Source organism: Mesoplodon densirostris, chromosome 1 (assembly GCF_025265405.1).
Source record: "Mesoplodon densirostris isolate mMesDen1 chromosome 1, mMesDen1 primary haplotype, whole genome shotgun sequence".
Taxonomy (NCBI): domain Eukaryota; kingdom Metazoa; phylum Chordata; class Mammalia; order Artiodactyla; family Ziphiidae; genus Mesoplodon; species Mesoplodon densirostris.
Genome location: NC_082661.1, coordinates 201929271 through 201945441, shown reverse-complemented (window position 1 = coordinate 201945441; position 16171 = coordinate 201929271). Strand labels below are relative to the sequence as shown.

Here is a 16171-nt window from a genome sequence, read left to right as displayed (position 1 = left end):
GGAGGGGATATGGGGATATATGTATACATACAGCTGATTCACTTTGTTGTACAGCAGAAACTAACTCTACATTGTTAAGCAATTATACTCCAACAAAGATATTAAAAAATAAATAAATAAATAAATTCTGCTCTTTTTTTAAAGAGATGAGATTTTCTATCTCAAGTAATTCCAGTTTATGCAACATAAAGTTTAAACAGTTCATGAACTGTTTAAAACCCATCCATTCAAAATTATCAGATGCTTCTTCAATTCTGAGATGATAAAAGTTCTAATGTAGACAGAACCTATAGATGAACACTTATAATATTAATTTGGGAATAAGATCATTTACTTACATTGGCACTGTCTATTAATAGCCTTACCTTAGTTTTTCACACTTACATCAGGTAAAAAACTCTTATCTACTTTTAGCAAGCCAAAACAAATGCCCAAAAGCTGAGAAGTAAAAACATATGTAACAAAACCACAAATTTAGCAATAAAGTAAATGTTTTAAAAAATTCAAGATCCTTTAGGATTCTCCAAAATGTTCATCAACACATCAAATGAAGAATAATAAACCTTCAATAATTTGGGGGATACTGAAAAAAAATTTTTCAGTTATAAATATACTTTTATTTTTGAATATACAAACTCTCTTTTTCAATAACACTAGTATTTAATGACAACTTAATAGTTGCTGTGTGATGCTGAACTAATTACTTAACCTTCCTGAGTTTCCTCATTTGCAAAATAGAGTAATACCTATCTAATATGCTGGTGAATATCAACTAAGACATACGTAAAATGCCTAGCACACAGGTGAAGATAAACCCATGTGAAAACCCTTCAAATACACACACACAAACACGCACACAAAGTCAAGTATTCTTAATGGGGAAGGTGGGAGGAGACAAAGTACATGCATTCTCTGAACACGTATGTGAAACTTCATGCATATATACTTTAGTGCCCTTTACTTGGGAAAGAGTTCAGTTTTTCATTAGCTTGTCAAAGGAATCCATGACCCCAAAAAAGTTTACCTCCTTTTATAGTAGGCTTTGGCTTTATTTTCTTTGGTCCCATATATATAAAGTTTATAATATTTGATTGGATACTTTAAACACAAGTAATTTAAATTATTCAACAGCAACAACAGCAAAAAAATTCAATTAAAGTGTGGTCATGGTAAAATATGTATTCTCCTTTTATTTCTCTTCTAAAAAAAATTCATTTGGCTCAAAACATTCCCCAACGTTACCATAATTAAAAGCAACCATCCAAACTCAAAATCAAAGTTTGAAAACCTAAACAAAAAAACAACAGCAATAACAAAAGAAAAAAATAATCAGGAAACCCTAAACAACCAGAATTAAAACCCTATTACTTATATAATAAAATGACAATTGTCCCTTCTTTAGAGTTAATCTTTCAAACTACTTCATTCCTTCATTTTGACTCAAAGTTAACAATATTCACTTCAAACAGTTATTATATATATATTTTAAATCTATGTAATAAGGAGACTGCGTAGTATCACAGAAGGGACCCTTAACTAGGTATCAGGGAAACCAGGGTTATGGTCCTGTTCTGTCACCAACTGACTCTAAGACAGCTGGACCTCAGCATTCTATGGCACTATGCTTCTACATAAAAACATGCAGTCCCGGGCCTCCCTGGTGGCGCAAGTGGTTGAGAGTCCGCCTGCCGATGCAGGGGATACGGGTTCGTGCCCCGGTCTGGGAGGATCCCATATGCCGCGGAGCGGCTGGGCCCGTGGGCCATGGCCGCTGAGCCTGCGCGTCCGGAGCCTGCGCGTCCGGAGCCTGTGCTCCGCAACGGGGGAGGCCACAGCAGTGAGAGGCCCGCATACCGCAAAAAAAAAAAAAAAAAAAAAAAAAAAAAAAAAAAAAAACATGCAGTCCCAAAGCAGAAGACTAAGATACCTGCTATCCTAAGACTATACTTTATTACTAAAACAGAAATGTACAAAAGGCAGGTTACCTGACAAGAGATTTGATTCTAGGTCTAATGAGAAAATATACCGACAACAATAAACCTTTGAATTACAGAAAGTTCTGTCCCCACTGTCAACACTCTCAGAGTAGATATACTCAGAGCAGAGCTTCTAGTTGGGGCCATTTAAAACTTTAGCTTCACATTAATAAGAATAACAGATACCTCCCCAGAACTGCTCCTTTCCTTAAGGTGAACAGCACTTAGAAGAAAGACTTAACAAAGTACAGACAGACAAAAATACACAAAATAGAGGAAAGAGCAGCTTAGTGTGTCTTGATAGGTAAGCCCTTACTCTGTATTTCAATAAAAAATACTTGTTATGGGGCTTCCCTGGTTGCACAGTGGTTAAGAATCCACCTACCAATGCAGAGGACACGGGTTCAAGCCCTGGTCTGGGAAGATCCCCCATGCCATGAAGCAACTAAGCCCATGCGCCACAACTACTGAGCCTGTGCTCTAGAACCCACTAGCCACAACTACTGAGCCCACATGCCACAACTACTGAAGCTCGTGTGCCTAAAAGCCCATGCTCCACAACAAGACAAGCCACCGCAATAAGAAGCCCGCACACCACAATGAAGAGTAGCCCCCACTTGTCGCAACTAGAGAAAGCCCACGTGCAGCAATGAAGACCCAATGCAGCCAAAAATAAATTAATAAAATAAATAAATTTAAAAAATAATAATAGAAAGAATTTTTAAAAATACTTGTTATGGAAAAGGTAGCTTATTTTAATCAATTTTATTTCCAAACTGACTTTTGCAAAACAAGTATTTTTCAATGGAGTATAAAATAAGGCTTTATATACCAAGATACCCCTACAGTGAAGAAACATCCCTCTTCCAAAAAACAACAAAAACAATGTGAATGTTAAGCATTTAATGAGTCTGCCAAATACCACTCTTTCAATGTATTCCTGTAAGAGCTAGCAATATACACAAGGGCAAATTAGCAGGGCAAGAGGTTTTCTGAAAGGTGTGATGACAGGACTGGAACATGACAGTTATTAAAAGAAACATGAGAAGCGTTCTCCCAGTTCCTCACAGGCCAATGTCTCTACTGCAAGAGGTACTACAAACAGCATTCAGAGCTGAATTCACACACTCCAGTCTTGTAGGCCTAAACCACCTTTTGCAATTTTCCCCCATGTGACACATTATGTGAATCAAAGAAACCAATCAGTAATTCATTTACTGAAGGTCAGATATAGGGTACAGTGAGACTCAGGCACTCAAATGAGTAAAAAGAAGGAGCAAAAGAAACCCAAGATAAGGGTCTTGTTGAAACCAATGTCCCAGAATCCAGCAAATAGCACACCTGTACAGAAAAGACCAGAATGAGATGACACATACTAAACATTTTCCTCCATGTTAAAAAAAGGTTCACGTAGCATCTGATTCACACCTTTGTACATGACTTCAGGATCAACCAAGGCTTTTCAAATGCTTTACCTCATGAATGGGACTTCTAAGCAGAGGTTAACTGAGGCCATCTAAGGATCACCAGGAGGCCTTACCACTGCCAGTATTTAAGATTTAATAACAGCATGCTCTAACAGTTAAAGTGAAAAGATCTGTCTCCAAATTCAAATATTTTGCAGCATATTTCAACTAATTACAAGGGACAAAAGATTTCCTATTTGCACAAGTAGAATTTAGAGATTATTTCTTAAGAAGTTAGTCCTAGTTCTTTTTGCTGTCCTCAAAATACAGTCTACCTATTGGAAGGAGTATAAATAAATACAAACTTTTAGATGGCAATTTGGCATATCTATCAAATTAAAACATGAATGTACCTTTTGATCCAGCTATTATACGTTGAGGAATCTATCCCATGAAATTTTTGGATGGAAATATAAAAATGTTCATTCACTGCAACATTTTTGGAAAGGTGAAAAATCATATATGCTGATTAACATACAGGACACCACACAGAAGAATGAGCTGGACTCATATGTATTGACATGTAAAGAATTCCAAGACACTTTGTTCAGGGAAAAAAGCAAAGTTACAGAACAACAGGTATAGTAAAAGTATACTTATGTCAAGAAAATTGTGTGTGTGTGTGTGTGTGTGTGTGTGTGTGTAACTACATAGAAAATATTCTTAAAGATTAACACCAAACAGATAACAGAGGCTACCCTCTGGGGAAAGAGAGTAAATCACAGAGTGTGGGACTGGTGAGTGCAAAGAGAAGTACAGTTTTAGAGGGACTTTCACTTTCTACTCCACATCCACCTGTATTAGTTAAACATTTACATCATATATATAAAACATTTGTTCTTTATAGAAAGTAAGAGAGGTGTGATGCCAAATTTTAGCTAAAATCTAGAATCACTAATAGAGGATGCTGAAATAGTCAAGGAAGTAAAGGCTGTTGGCCGCCAAAAACACCCTTTACAGACTTAACCTTCTAGGGAATAAAGGAAAATATGGGTAGCACTGTAGTTATAAATGAACATGACCATGTCTTCATAAAAGAACAAGCATCATTCAGAGAACTAAAGGATTTGTATCTTAGAACTTTGAGAATATAAAAGATACTGAAGTCAGTATCTAAAAAGCTATAATCATTATAATGTCTCTTAAAAATACAGTTTTAACAACAAATTCTATTACTTTTGTACAAAGTGTCTATGTATAGGTATGCCCTTTTGCATTAGAACACTGACATGTGTAAAGGATTAAGTGATATGGGGCGTCACCCTTACCTGTACATTCTCTTCTGTCACCTGAATCTCCGCCGTGTAAACATAGTCAATCAGCATCCTCAGGGTCCAGCCGTCCACCTCCTTGATTCGAACTCTCTTTGCTCGGCTCTCACTCATCTCACCTGAAACACAAGGAGCAAGGCTGACGCTGCAGCAGACACCCAGCAGGAAGACCAACACCCAGTCAGACAGCCACTCACTGTATTCAGGAGGCAACATGGTCAGCCACTTCAGCAGGCCCACAACATTCCCCTACCTCCCCTAAAAGCTTACCTGAGGAAACCATACAAGGTACTTCCGTTACCCACTTGTACCTGGAAATCACATCATGGTGATGAATATGCCACGTGTCCAACTGCATGAACTCTTAATACCTGTAGAATTATAGGTTCAGGACCCAATGCCGTCCATGCCTTTTTTTGGTCCAATGTGTGGACAAAGAATGTCGCCTGCCATAGCAGTAAACAAAGGATGTTGCAGCCATCAGCCATTGCAGGCCACCCCAGACTGTGCACCATGAGGGGATTCAGAATGGGAAAAAAAAAAAAAAAGGATACTGGCCCTAGATAGTTACGGTGTGTATCAAAGGAATGATTTCAATGAGCCTAGAAGCTTGTTATCTTCCCATACATAGAAAAGTGCTAAATTTATTAACTTGTCTGGTTTTCTTTAATTAACAATAATCTTTTGATGTTCCGACTACCTGGTTCTTTTGCAAAAGCTCCTACATATTCTGGCTCCTCCCTGACCTCTTTGGAGCAGTCCCTCAGAGAGATCTGAGAGGCTGCCTCCTGGGCTGAAGTCCTCCGAAAGTCCGCTGAATAAAACAATTCGCAGCTTCTAGAGTGTGCATTTTTTTAGTTGACAATGCTTTAGAGCAGTTTCTTTTCCTTTTGAATTTCTATTCAAGACTAGAACACAGCGTTACCCCGTGAGGCTAACTTCCAAGTTCCCGGTACTCACTCACAAGCACGCCAGTGCCTGCCCCTGCCCTCTGGGAAGACACACCTCTCAGATAGGAAACAACCAGAACACAAATTACAGAAGATGCCCAGGAAATGCAAGACAAAAGAGGGGTCTTAAAGAGGTGAGTCAATGGCCAAGGCAAATGGTAATGGGCCTTCTAGCCCAAGTTCCGTTCCTATTTGTCATCTGCAGCAACTTCATCCTGAAGTCATTTCCACACCAGCATTTATTACTAAAGCCAGATGCCCTTCTACATCACTGCCTGCTAAATAAGTGGTACAAGACCTCCCTCTTACTATCCACTGAACTAGTTAAGCATTCAGGGATCATAAATAAGATCCTCTCTTGTATAAAGAAATGGGGAAGCAGAAAAAAGAAGGGATGGCCCCTAAACCCAGGGGACTCATGGAAAGTTACTTGGGCACATATGTGCGAACATAAAATGGCCCAAGAATAGGGAAACATAAGCAACTGAATGCGGAAAGAAAACTCAATTAAAAACAAGACAGTCTAAAAATAATGTTGAGTGTTAGAGGACACCTTAGCAAAAAGGTTTAGTTCTACATTCATCAGGTTTCAAAGATAAAGGAAGTATGAAAAACAATGCCACCATCCCTCACCTGTTAGAAAAACAACACAATGGCCTCAAGATTTCTTGAAAGTTCATTTCTTTTTCAGGTACGGTATACTGTCAGTAACCATAAATTATCAGAAAAGGCTATAGGAACCCATAATTATACAAAATTCCTTTGCAAACATAAACACTGGGAAGAGAGAAATAATAATAGTGATGTATATTTAACTACCTGCTTCCCTGGAGATTCTCTCTGAAAAAAGCTCAAAAAAAAAAGCTGTTCTCCTAAGAGCTAAAATATCTGAAAAACTATTATGCTACTTCCCAGGGGGGAAAACACCCACTGGTATTACAAGGGAAGAGAGAAAGGTGATGATATGCTCCTGTTATGTGCCTATATGGCAGGAGGACAAGGGATTGGGCTATGTATCTGCTGCCTCAGCACGTTTTTTTGCTTTTTGGTTTTTTTTTTCCTTTCATGAAAAAGGGGAAAGCATGTTTTTTTCCCCCCTTAAAGAAAAGGGTAAAAAAAGTAGGGGCAAAGAATATGGAAACATAATTCTTCATCTACATATAAGGCACCTTCCTCTGTCCTAGTCTCTCTGGATCTTGTAGCTAGATGGGATTTGTGTCATCTGAAAGCTCTTTTGTGGTGAAGTGAGGACACTTTGGTAATTCCCACTTGGATTTTAGTGAAAGGCCACTCTAATTCATCTCTAGGGCCCCTGCGATGTGCAAAGCCCCACAGGGCCCGGGGCCACACAAGCATAAAGCCATGTACTTAGTTCTCAAGGAATTCACTCCCCAGGACTTAGGTATGATTTAGACAAAAACAAGTTTGACTTTCATTTACATTTATGACTGAAAACTTATCAGTTCTCTGCCAAGCAGTTTTTAATATTATAGTTTTTAAGGTATTGCTATAAGATGCACTGTGCTGATTCATACATTCCTTAAGTGTCATTTTTAATATTAATTATTTCTCTCCCAAGAAAACTGTATCTACTTCCAACAAATTCTATCTCTATCACATACTGCTTTAGAAATGCTTTAAATAATTTACAAAACAAATAGCTTGCCGCAGACTGTGTTAATAGTTTAAAAATTCCAGTAACTACGAAGAATCAAAACACATACCAAAGAGAGTTGTAAAAGCTACTTAGAGCTAATTCTAGTTGTTAAATATTATCTTACTTCTGTCCTTTGCTGTGTTTATAGAGGAGATTTATTTTTGATAATGAGTTTTGTTTTTCTTTTTTTCTTATTTTTTTTTGGCCGTGCCATGTGGCTTGTGGGATCTTGGTTCTCTGACTAGGGACTGAACCCAGGCCCACAGCAGTGAAAACGCCAAGTCATAACCACTGGACCACCAAGGAATTCCTGATAATGAATTTTAAAAAGATACCCAATGGGGCTACCCTGGTGGCGCAGTGGTTGAGAGTCCGCCTGCCGATGCAGGGAACACGGGTTTGTGCCCCGGTCCGGGAAGATCCCACATGTCGCGGAGCGGCTGGGCCCGCGAGCCATGGCCGCTGAGTCTGCGTGTCTGGAGCCTGTGCTCCTCAACGGGAGAGGCCACAATAGTGAGAGGCCTGCATACCGCAAAAAAAACAAAAAACAAAAACCATACCCAATGATACTGTAAAGAGTTTAATCTCGTAACATTTTTTTAACTTCCTGTCTTAGTGTTCTTCTCCTGTGTTTAATCATGTTTTATAGAACTGAAGCTGTACTATGATATCCACACAGATATCGCCACCCTCACCTCCTCTCCATCCCTCCTGCCGCTGTGCCACCTCTTCCTTCTTCCTCACCTCCAGGATGGACTCCATACCTCTGACCATAGCACTCAAAAGCCTTCAGCTACTCCCAGTCCAGACATGCAGGCCTGTCCATGTCCCACCCCTGCCTCGCTATCCAGCCTCCTCTCTCTCTCTCCCACTTCTAGTCTTAATTTATATAAGGAAGGAACTTTGTGTAGTTTCCCATACACACCCAGCAATTTCCTACCTCGATGCCTCTGTCGAGCTTCCTCATCTCTGTCTCCCCATGCCCTCATTCCCCAGGCTAACTCCCACATATTCTTAGAGATTCAGCTGGAACCTCTCCAAGCAGCCTTGCCTGCTGATGACCCAAGGCTGGGTTAGGTTCTCACCCTAGGTTACCTCCTGCAAATCCACTCTGTCATAATAATATCTGGTTCTCCCCACCTGGATTCTTGAGCTTCCTGAGAGCAGAGATGACATCTTTCTTACCTCTGTATCCCACAGTGCCTGACATATGGTAGATACCCAATAAATAATGGCTGTTTGAATGAATGACTAGAAAAGCGAAAAGTAAAACAAGTACCAATTTTTTTTTTTTTTTTTTTGCGGTACGCGGGCCTCTCACTGTTGTGGCCTCTCCCGTTGCGGAGCACAGGCTCTGGACACGCAGGCTCAGTGGCCATGACTCACAGGCCCAGCCGCTCCGCGGCATGTGGGATCCTCCCGGACCGGGGCACGATCCCGTGTCCCCTGCATCAGCAGGCGGACTCCCAACCACTGCGCCACCAGGGAAGCCCACAAGTACCAATTTTAAATGTAGCACCTTTACTTAACACAATTACTAACACTTAAGTTAGTCTTGAATATGGGTATTCTAGCTCTGAAGGATTTCAGTCAACCAACATTTATTGAACATCCACTATACAGGCCGAACTAAGCACTTTCACTAATGAACACTGCACCATCTCTACTGTTTTTGAGAAAAGAAATGAAGTCCTCCAAATCGTAAAAGCTTACGGACACGTGTATGGATAGAAACATTTCCATCTCAAGGACCTTAATCAGGACTCCTGAAGCCCAGAACAAACGAGTGACTGTATTTACCCATTCTGAAGTTCTAAAAAGTGAACAGGTTTAAGAGGGCAAACCCTAGGATCAATTAAAAACTCATGTGACTCTAATTTCAGTTACTGCTCAGCACATAAATGGAAAAAATAATAAAAATATAATACAGTACACTTTATACTATGTTGAAACCCTAAGACTTGAATGACAAGTTTACAGCCACATTTAATAAATAAATTTTATTACATTACTCTTCAAGTTATACTTGTCACCTACTCCAATCATTGTTGCCCTTTTGCTCATTATTAGTTTCAGGTTACAAAGAACTTACTGACACAATGGTATCTTCATTCTGGCAAGATGACCCGAATGCCCCTGCCAGGCACTGGCTATGGTGGCATGGTACATAATTCCCCAATTCTACAACTAATCTAAGGCAAACATGGTAACTACATTACCCCACCAGTTTGGCTCTAGTTTGAGTAACTTCTGGAACAGGCTTCCCAGTTCCTAAGAGAAAAATAGGAAAGAGACAACCCCTCTCCTTCCTTGAGATGTTGGGTCCACTCTCGTAGGCATCTTGCATTCATGGGGGAAGCAACCATAGGATAAAATTTTTAGTGAGGACAGCCGGGTGGCGAGACAGAAGGAAGAGGATCCCTGATGACCCGATCATAGCTGGTGCCCAGCCTATTTTCCAGTTATGAGAGAATATATTCCCTTGCTACTTAAACCAGCTTAAGGGGAGTTTTCTGTTATATGCAGACTAAAGTTATATGCACTTTATGTGCAATGCCCTATTTAATGTTCTTCACAGCAGTCAGCGATATAAGAAATTACCTTTTCTTTATGTTTCCTCTCTAACTATTCCTCCTCTCCCCAAAGCCTAGGATAACACCTAGCACACAGAAGATGCTCAATGAGTACTCCTTCATGAAGGAAAGCACAAATCTTAGACAAATAAAACATGCACACAACTTTTAAAATATCTCACATCTTAATCATTCAAATGACAATCTGTCATTTCCTATTCTAATTTACCTTATTAAATCATGTTCAATGTGACAAAAGAAATTATCAAAAAGCACCCCCAAAAAAAGAAGAGTGAAAATAAAAATACAGTATTTCCCACTAGATTTCAGGTATTTTAGCCTGTGGCACCACAGAAGCCTCAAATATATTTGTTAAGAAAAACGGCATTTTAAATGCCACATTTGTACACAAACAAGTAATTTAAAAACACAAGAACTCAGGACTTCCCTGAAGGTCCATGGTTAAGGGACCATGCTTCCTTTGCAGGGGACATAGGTTCGATCCCTGGTAGGGTAACTAAGATCCCGCATGCCACGTGGCATGGCCAAAAAAACCCAAACAAAACCAAAAAAGGATGATAAAATAAATAAATAAATAAAAACACAGGAACGCAATTTGATCTATTCTTTCTCAAGTAACAGTTAAACAACCAGGCCTTGATCTAAATTGGCCCGTATTTCACAAAAGAAAAACCTGTGACTACATCACAGAATTACTTTTCACCTCCCTTCTTCTACCCAAATACTTGGAACTACAATAAGAGAATTCTTTTTTAGGTGATATAATCTGAATGAAACATTCACCTACAGTTTAGGGGAGATGAAAAACAAGGGCCAAAAAGAATATCTGTAGAGTCCCCATTTCCTAATAGGCGAGTCACAGGGAACAAGGGGAGTACAAGGCAGCCCTGTGCCACTGCAGACACTTCTGCTTACTGCTGATCACTGAGCCAGAGTACACAAACATCACGGTGTGTGATGGGATGGAAGCACGCCAAGGTCTACTTGTGGGCCTCGCCATATTTTTTATGACAGATAATATAAATATAATAGGACTTCAGACCAGGAAAACAGATAAACAATGGGCTCACAGTCTAGCAAATCTTAAATGAATACATGTACACTAAACCACCTAGACCAGATTTTCATGTCTTCTTTGGGTAAAAAATCTAAAGTAATCTCTGCCAAACTGCTGACTATTTAGTGGATTCAAAAGAAGAAAATGAACAAAGATTGCCAGAAAGGTAAATAGCATCCATTGCTGAAGAACCATAAAAGTCTAACCTACTAAGCAAATGAAAAGATGCTCAACATCATTAGTCATTAGGGAAGTGCAAATTAAAACTATAAGAGATGCCATTTCACACCCATTAGAATGACCCCAATTGAAAAAACAAAAAAGATAGCAACAAGTGTTGGCAAGGACGTAGAGAAAGGGGAACAGTCATACATAACATAGGAATATAAAATGATGCAGCCACTTGGGGAAATAGCATAGCAATTTTTTTAAAGTTAAATATAAATTTACCATATGACCCAGGAATTCCACACATAGGTATCTACCACCATGAGACATTTGTCCACACAAAGAACTGCACATGAATGTTCATAGCAGCATTATTCTTTATTTTAATTTTAATTTTATTTTTGGCTGCGTTGGGTCTTCATTGCTGCACGTGAGCTTTCTCTAGTTGTGGCAAGCAGGGGCTACTCTTTGTTGCAGTGCGCAGGCTTCTCACTACAGTGGCTTCTCTTGTTGCGGAGCATGGGCTCCAGGCACACAGGCTTCAGTAGCTGTGGGGCGCAGGCTCAGTAGTTGTGGCTTGCAGGCACTAGAGCACAGGCTCAGTAGTTGTGGCTCACAGGCTTAGCTGCTCCGCGGCATGTGGGATCTTCCCAGACCAGGGATCAAACACATGTCCCTTCCTTGGCAGGTGGATTCTTAACCACCAAGGAAGTGCCACCAAGGAAGTCCCCAGCATTATTCTTAATAGCCAAAAATTGGAAACAACGTAAATGTCCATCAGCTGGTAAATGAATAGTCAAAATGTGCCATTTTCATACAACGGAATTTACTTAGCAATAAAAAGGAACAGACTGATGATACATACTATGACATGGATGAACCTCAAAATTATTATGTGGGAACAAAAATGTTCTAAAGTTGATTTATGGTGATGGAAGTACTACTCAGTAAATTTACTAAAAATCACTGACCACTACAATATAAAATATGCCTCAATAAAGTTGTAAAAAAATCACAATTGAGGTACTCAATTCACATTTTATATGTGTCAGAAATTAACACAGAATCCCTATTTTGTATCTACTTTAGCACCTAGCAATCTAAGATTTGACCAAGTATTCTCAGGCAGAAACAGGTTGAACTGCAAGGACCCACCCACCAGTTAACTGAGATACATACTTAGGAATACTTATATAATCAAGACATCTTCAGGGCCTCATTCCCATCATTAAGCAAAACTCACTTATTCAGAAATTGCATGTTAGCTGAAACATGAAGAGGTGAGAACCATTAGGCAAAAAAAAAAAAAAAAAAGAGAGAGAGAGAGAAAAGAAAAAAGAAAGAAAAGAGGGAAGCTGAAATATAGTTCAGATTCTTAAGTAAACAGAGAAGAAAAACAGAGACATGATGAGATCTCCTATCTCCAGCATCCACGTCTCTGGATGTCGGAGGCTCAGGGAGTCTGCAGACTCTAAGTATCATCTTTTGAAGGGAAAGGAAACTAACCCTGATCTTGTAATTTTAAGTTAATCACTACATTTTGTAACTGGAAAATAAAACATTTATCAAAAAAAGTCTAGTGTAAGACATTTCCAATCTTATAGTCTTACAATATAAAGACATTTAGGAATTGAGGGTAAAAAATAATAATGATAATCATGATAACTACTGCCAACATTAATTGAACATTTCCTATGTGCCAAATAAAGGGCTAACATACATGATCTCACTTAATCTTTATAAGAATCCTAGGAAGTAAATATTATCATCCCCATTTTCCAGAACAGGAAACTGAAGCCCAGACTGATGAAGTGATTAATGATCCCAAAGATCCAGTAACTCTGCCAAGGAAGTGGCAGTAACAGTGTCACCTGAAGGAAGGCCACTTACAGGGACAGCACTTTACTAGTGAATTCCTAAATTAGGCCAATGCAGATCAAATACCCCTTTTGCAAACTAGAGATTCTGTTTAGAAAAGACTTCAGGAGTAATAAATAAGATGTAAACCAAAAGACTGAAGTGAATCCACAACATAAAAATTTGACTAACCCCATTTCAACTTTTCGAATCAGCCTCAGCTGAAGGCACCCTCCCCAAATCACTTGCCCAACGTGGCTCACAGCCCCTCTACTATCTTTCCTAAATTCTTGATTATTTAATTCAGTTCGGAACAGCCAGAATGTAATAGGCTGAAGAGTAAGGTGCCTCCAGGCTCCTCTCTAGTCCCAAAACACTAAGCCCATTCTCTCCACATTGCTTTCTGCACTTTTCTTCATCTGTGTAAAACTTTACATTCATTATGTTTCAAGAAATGTCAGATTCCCTTCTCTCAATGCTGCCCATCACAGTCCTCACCATCTGTATTACTCCTTTGCACACACAGATCTTCCATAAACTATTATGTATTTAAAGTGTGCACATCTCATTTCCCCAGTGATATAATAAACTACTGGGGCAGGAAGTATGCTAATATTCTTTTGTATTCCTTGAAGTATCTAGCAAAATGTTAGACCCAGGATATATTTAAGTTTCTAAAGTATGAATAGATCTGTATTTGTGCTTTTTTCTATAACTGTATATGTATTTACAAGTATTTATTTGTCCTACCAATAATCTAAGATTATAAGCTCATTGTTGGAACAGATAACAACTTCATATCCTTGTACAGTACTGCATGTTTAAATTTTGTTTTTTTAAGAATGAGGTTAAGGGAGGGTGTGGCCAGGTGGCAGAGTAGGAAGACCTGGAGCTCACCAGCTCCTACAGGCACACCAAATTACAACCACTCACAGAGCAACTATAAATGAGAATGACCTGAAGATTAGCAGAGATTTCCCACAACTAAAGACATAGAAAAGGAACCACAATGAGAAGGACAGAAGGGGCAATGACATGACCTAGTCAAGACCCACTCACCCAGGTCAGCAACCCACAAACAAGATGATAATCACAATTACAGAGATTCTCCCCAAAGATCAAGGGTTCTGAGCCCCACATTGGACTCCCCAGTCCAGGCATCCTACACCGAGAAGACAAGCCCCCAGAACATCTGGCTTTGAAGGCCAGAAGGGCTTGGCTACATGAGAGCAAGAGGGCTGTAGGAGACAGAGACTCATCTGTTAAGGGTGTGTGCAAAATCTCATACACTCTGAGACCCAGGACAGAGGCAGTAGTTTGAAAGGAGCCTGGGTCAGACCTATTTTCTGATCTCAGAGAGCCTCCCAGAGAGGCAAGAGCTCACCCCGGGGTCACTGATGCGGGTGGCAGCCATTTTGGGGAGCTCGTTCTTCCACAAGGACACTGGTGCTAGTAAGTGCCATTTTGGGGTCCACCCTATAGACTATTAGTGCCAGGGGCTTACCTTCCCACCACTGGGCTGGCGGCAGCTATGTGCCCCAACCAGACCATGCAGACAGCCACGTGGGAAGCCTACCCCACCCTCCAGCCTGACCACAGCCACTGTGCAAGGCACAGCCTTGAAGCCAACCAGGCCAGGGGCCAGCCTGCCTACCAGACCGCCCACAGTACTCTTCCCACCACAACAGAAGGGGTCACAGAGCCCACACAGGGGGTACCCCTAGAGCATACAGCTCTGAACAGGAGGGGAGTGAGCTGCTGGGCCCCACAGGATGTCAACTGCATAAGGCCACCTCTCCAAGATCCAGAAACTTAACCAATCTACCTGATACACAGAAATAAATACAGAAAATTGGGCAAAATGATGAGAGAGCAAAATATGTTCTAAACAAAGGAACAAGAGAAAACCTCAGAAAAAGAACTAAATGAAATGGAGAAAAGCAATCTACTTGATAAAGAATTCTAGGTAATGATCATTAAGATGCTCCACAAACTTGGGAGAAGAATTGGATGAACACAGTGAGAATTTTAACTGATAAGTAGTTAGAAAATACAAAGACGCCCCAAACAGACCCGAAGATAAAATAACCAGAAAAAAAAAAAAAAAAAACTAGAAGTAATGAACAGTATACTAGATGATACAGAGGAGTGGAATAGCAATCTGGAAGACAGACTAGTGGAAATCACCCAAGATGAACAGAAAAAAAAAGAATTTGAAAAAATGAGGGTAGTTTAAGAGACCTCTGGGACAACATCAAGCACACTAACATTCACATTACAGGGGTACCAGAAGAAGAGAGAAAAGGGCAGAGAACTTACTTGAAGAAATAGCAGGTGAAAACTTCCTTAACCTAGGGAAGGAAACAGACATCCAGGTAGAGGAAGTACAGAGTCCCAAACAAGAAGAACTGAAAGAGGTCCACACCACAACACATTATAATTAAAATGGCAAAAATTAAGGATAAAGAGAAAATCTTAAAAGCAGCAAGAGAATGCCCACAGACTGTCAACTGACTTTTCAGCAGAAAATTAACAGGCCAGGAGGACGGCCATGATATATTTCAAGTGATGAAAGGATAAAATGTACACCACAAATGCTCTATCTGCAAGACTCTCATTCAGATTTGAAGGACAGAGAAAGAGCTTTGCAGACAAGCAAAAGCTAAAACACCACTAAACCAGCTTTACAAGAAACATTCAAGGGATCTCTCTAAGTGAAAAAGAAAAGACCACAACTAGAAACATGAAAATTAGGAAAGGAAAATTCTCACTGGTAAAGGCAAACATTTAGTAAAAGTCGTAGATCAACAACTTATAAAGATAGAAGGAAGGTTAAAAGTCAAAAGTCATCTCTATTCACAATAAATAATTAAGGGGTACACAAAACAAAAAGATGTAAAATATGACATCAAAAACATTAAATATGGGGAGGTGGAAGTAAAAATACAGGGTTGTTACGATGCATTAGAACTGAAGAGATCCTCAACTTAAAACAATCACATATATACACATAGGTTGTTATATATGAACCTTATGGTAATAATAAACCAAAAACCTTTAATAGATGTATACACACAAAAAAAAAGAAACAGAAAAAGAAAAGAATCCAAACATAACACTAAAGAGAGTCATCAAGTCACAAGAGAGGAGAGCAAAAGAAAAAAGGAACAAAAGA

The 16171-nt window shown here is 39.6% G+C and overlaps 1 protein-coding gene across 5 annotated transcripts in view; it reads right to left on the bottom strand.

Annotated features, from left to right (window-relative positions):
* KLHL2 (kelch like family member 2) overlaps positions 1–16171 on the bottom strand; it is a 131945-nt gene that overhangs the window by 84094 nt on the left and 31680 nt on the right. For 4 of the 5 annotated variants that reach the window (XM_060114462.1, XM_060114473.1, XM_060114482.1 and 1 more), the window contains exon 4: positions 4711–4832. The exons of the other annotated variant lie outside the window; for it this stretch is intronic. In XM_060114462.1, the coding sequence (XP_059970445.1) occupies positions 4711–4832 (122 nt within the window). The remainder of the gene's footprint in view (positions 1–4710; positions 4833–16171) is intronic. 5 annotated transcript variants of the gene reach the window in all.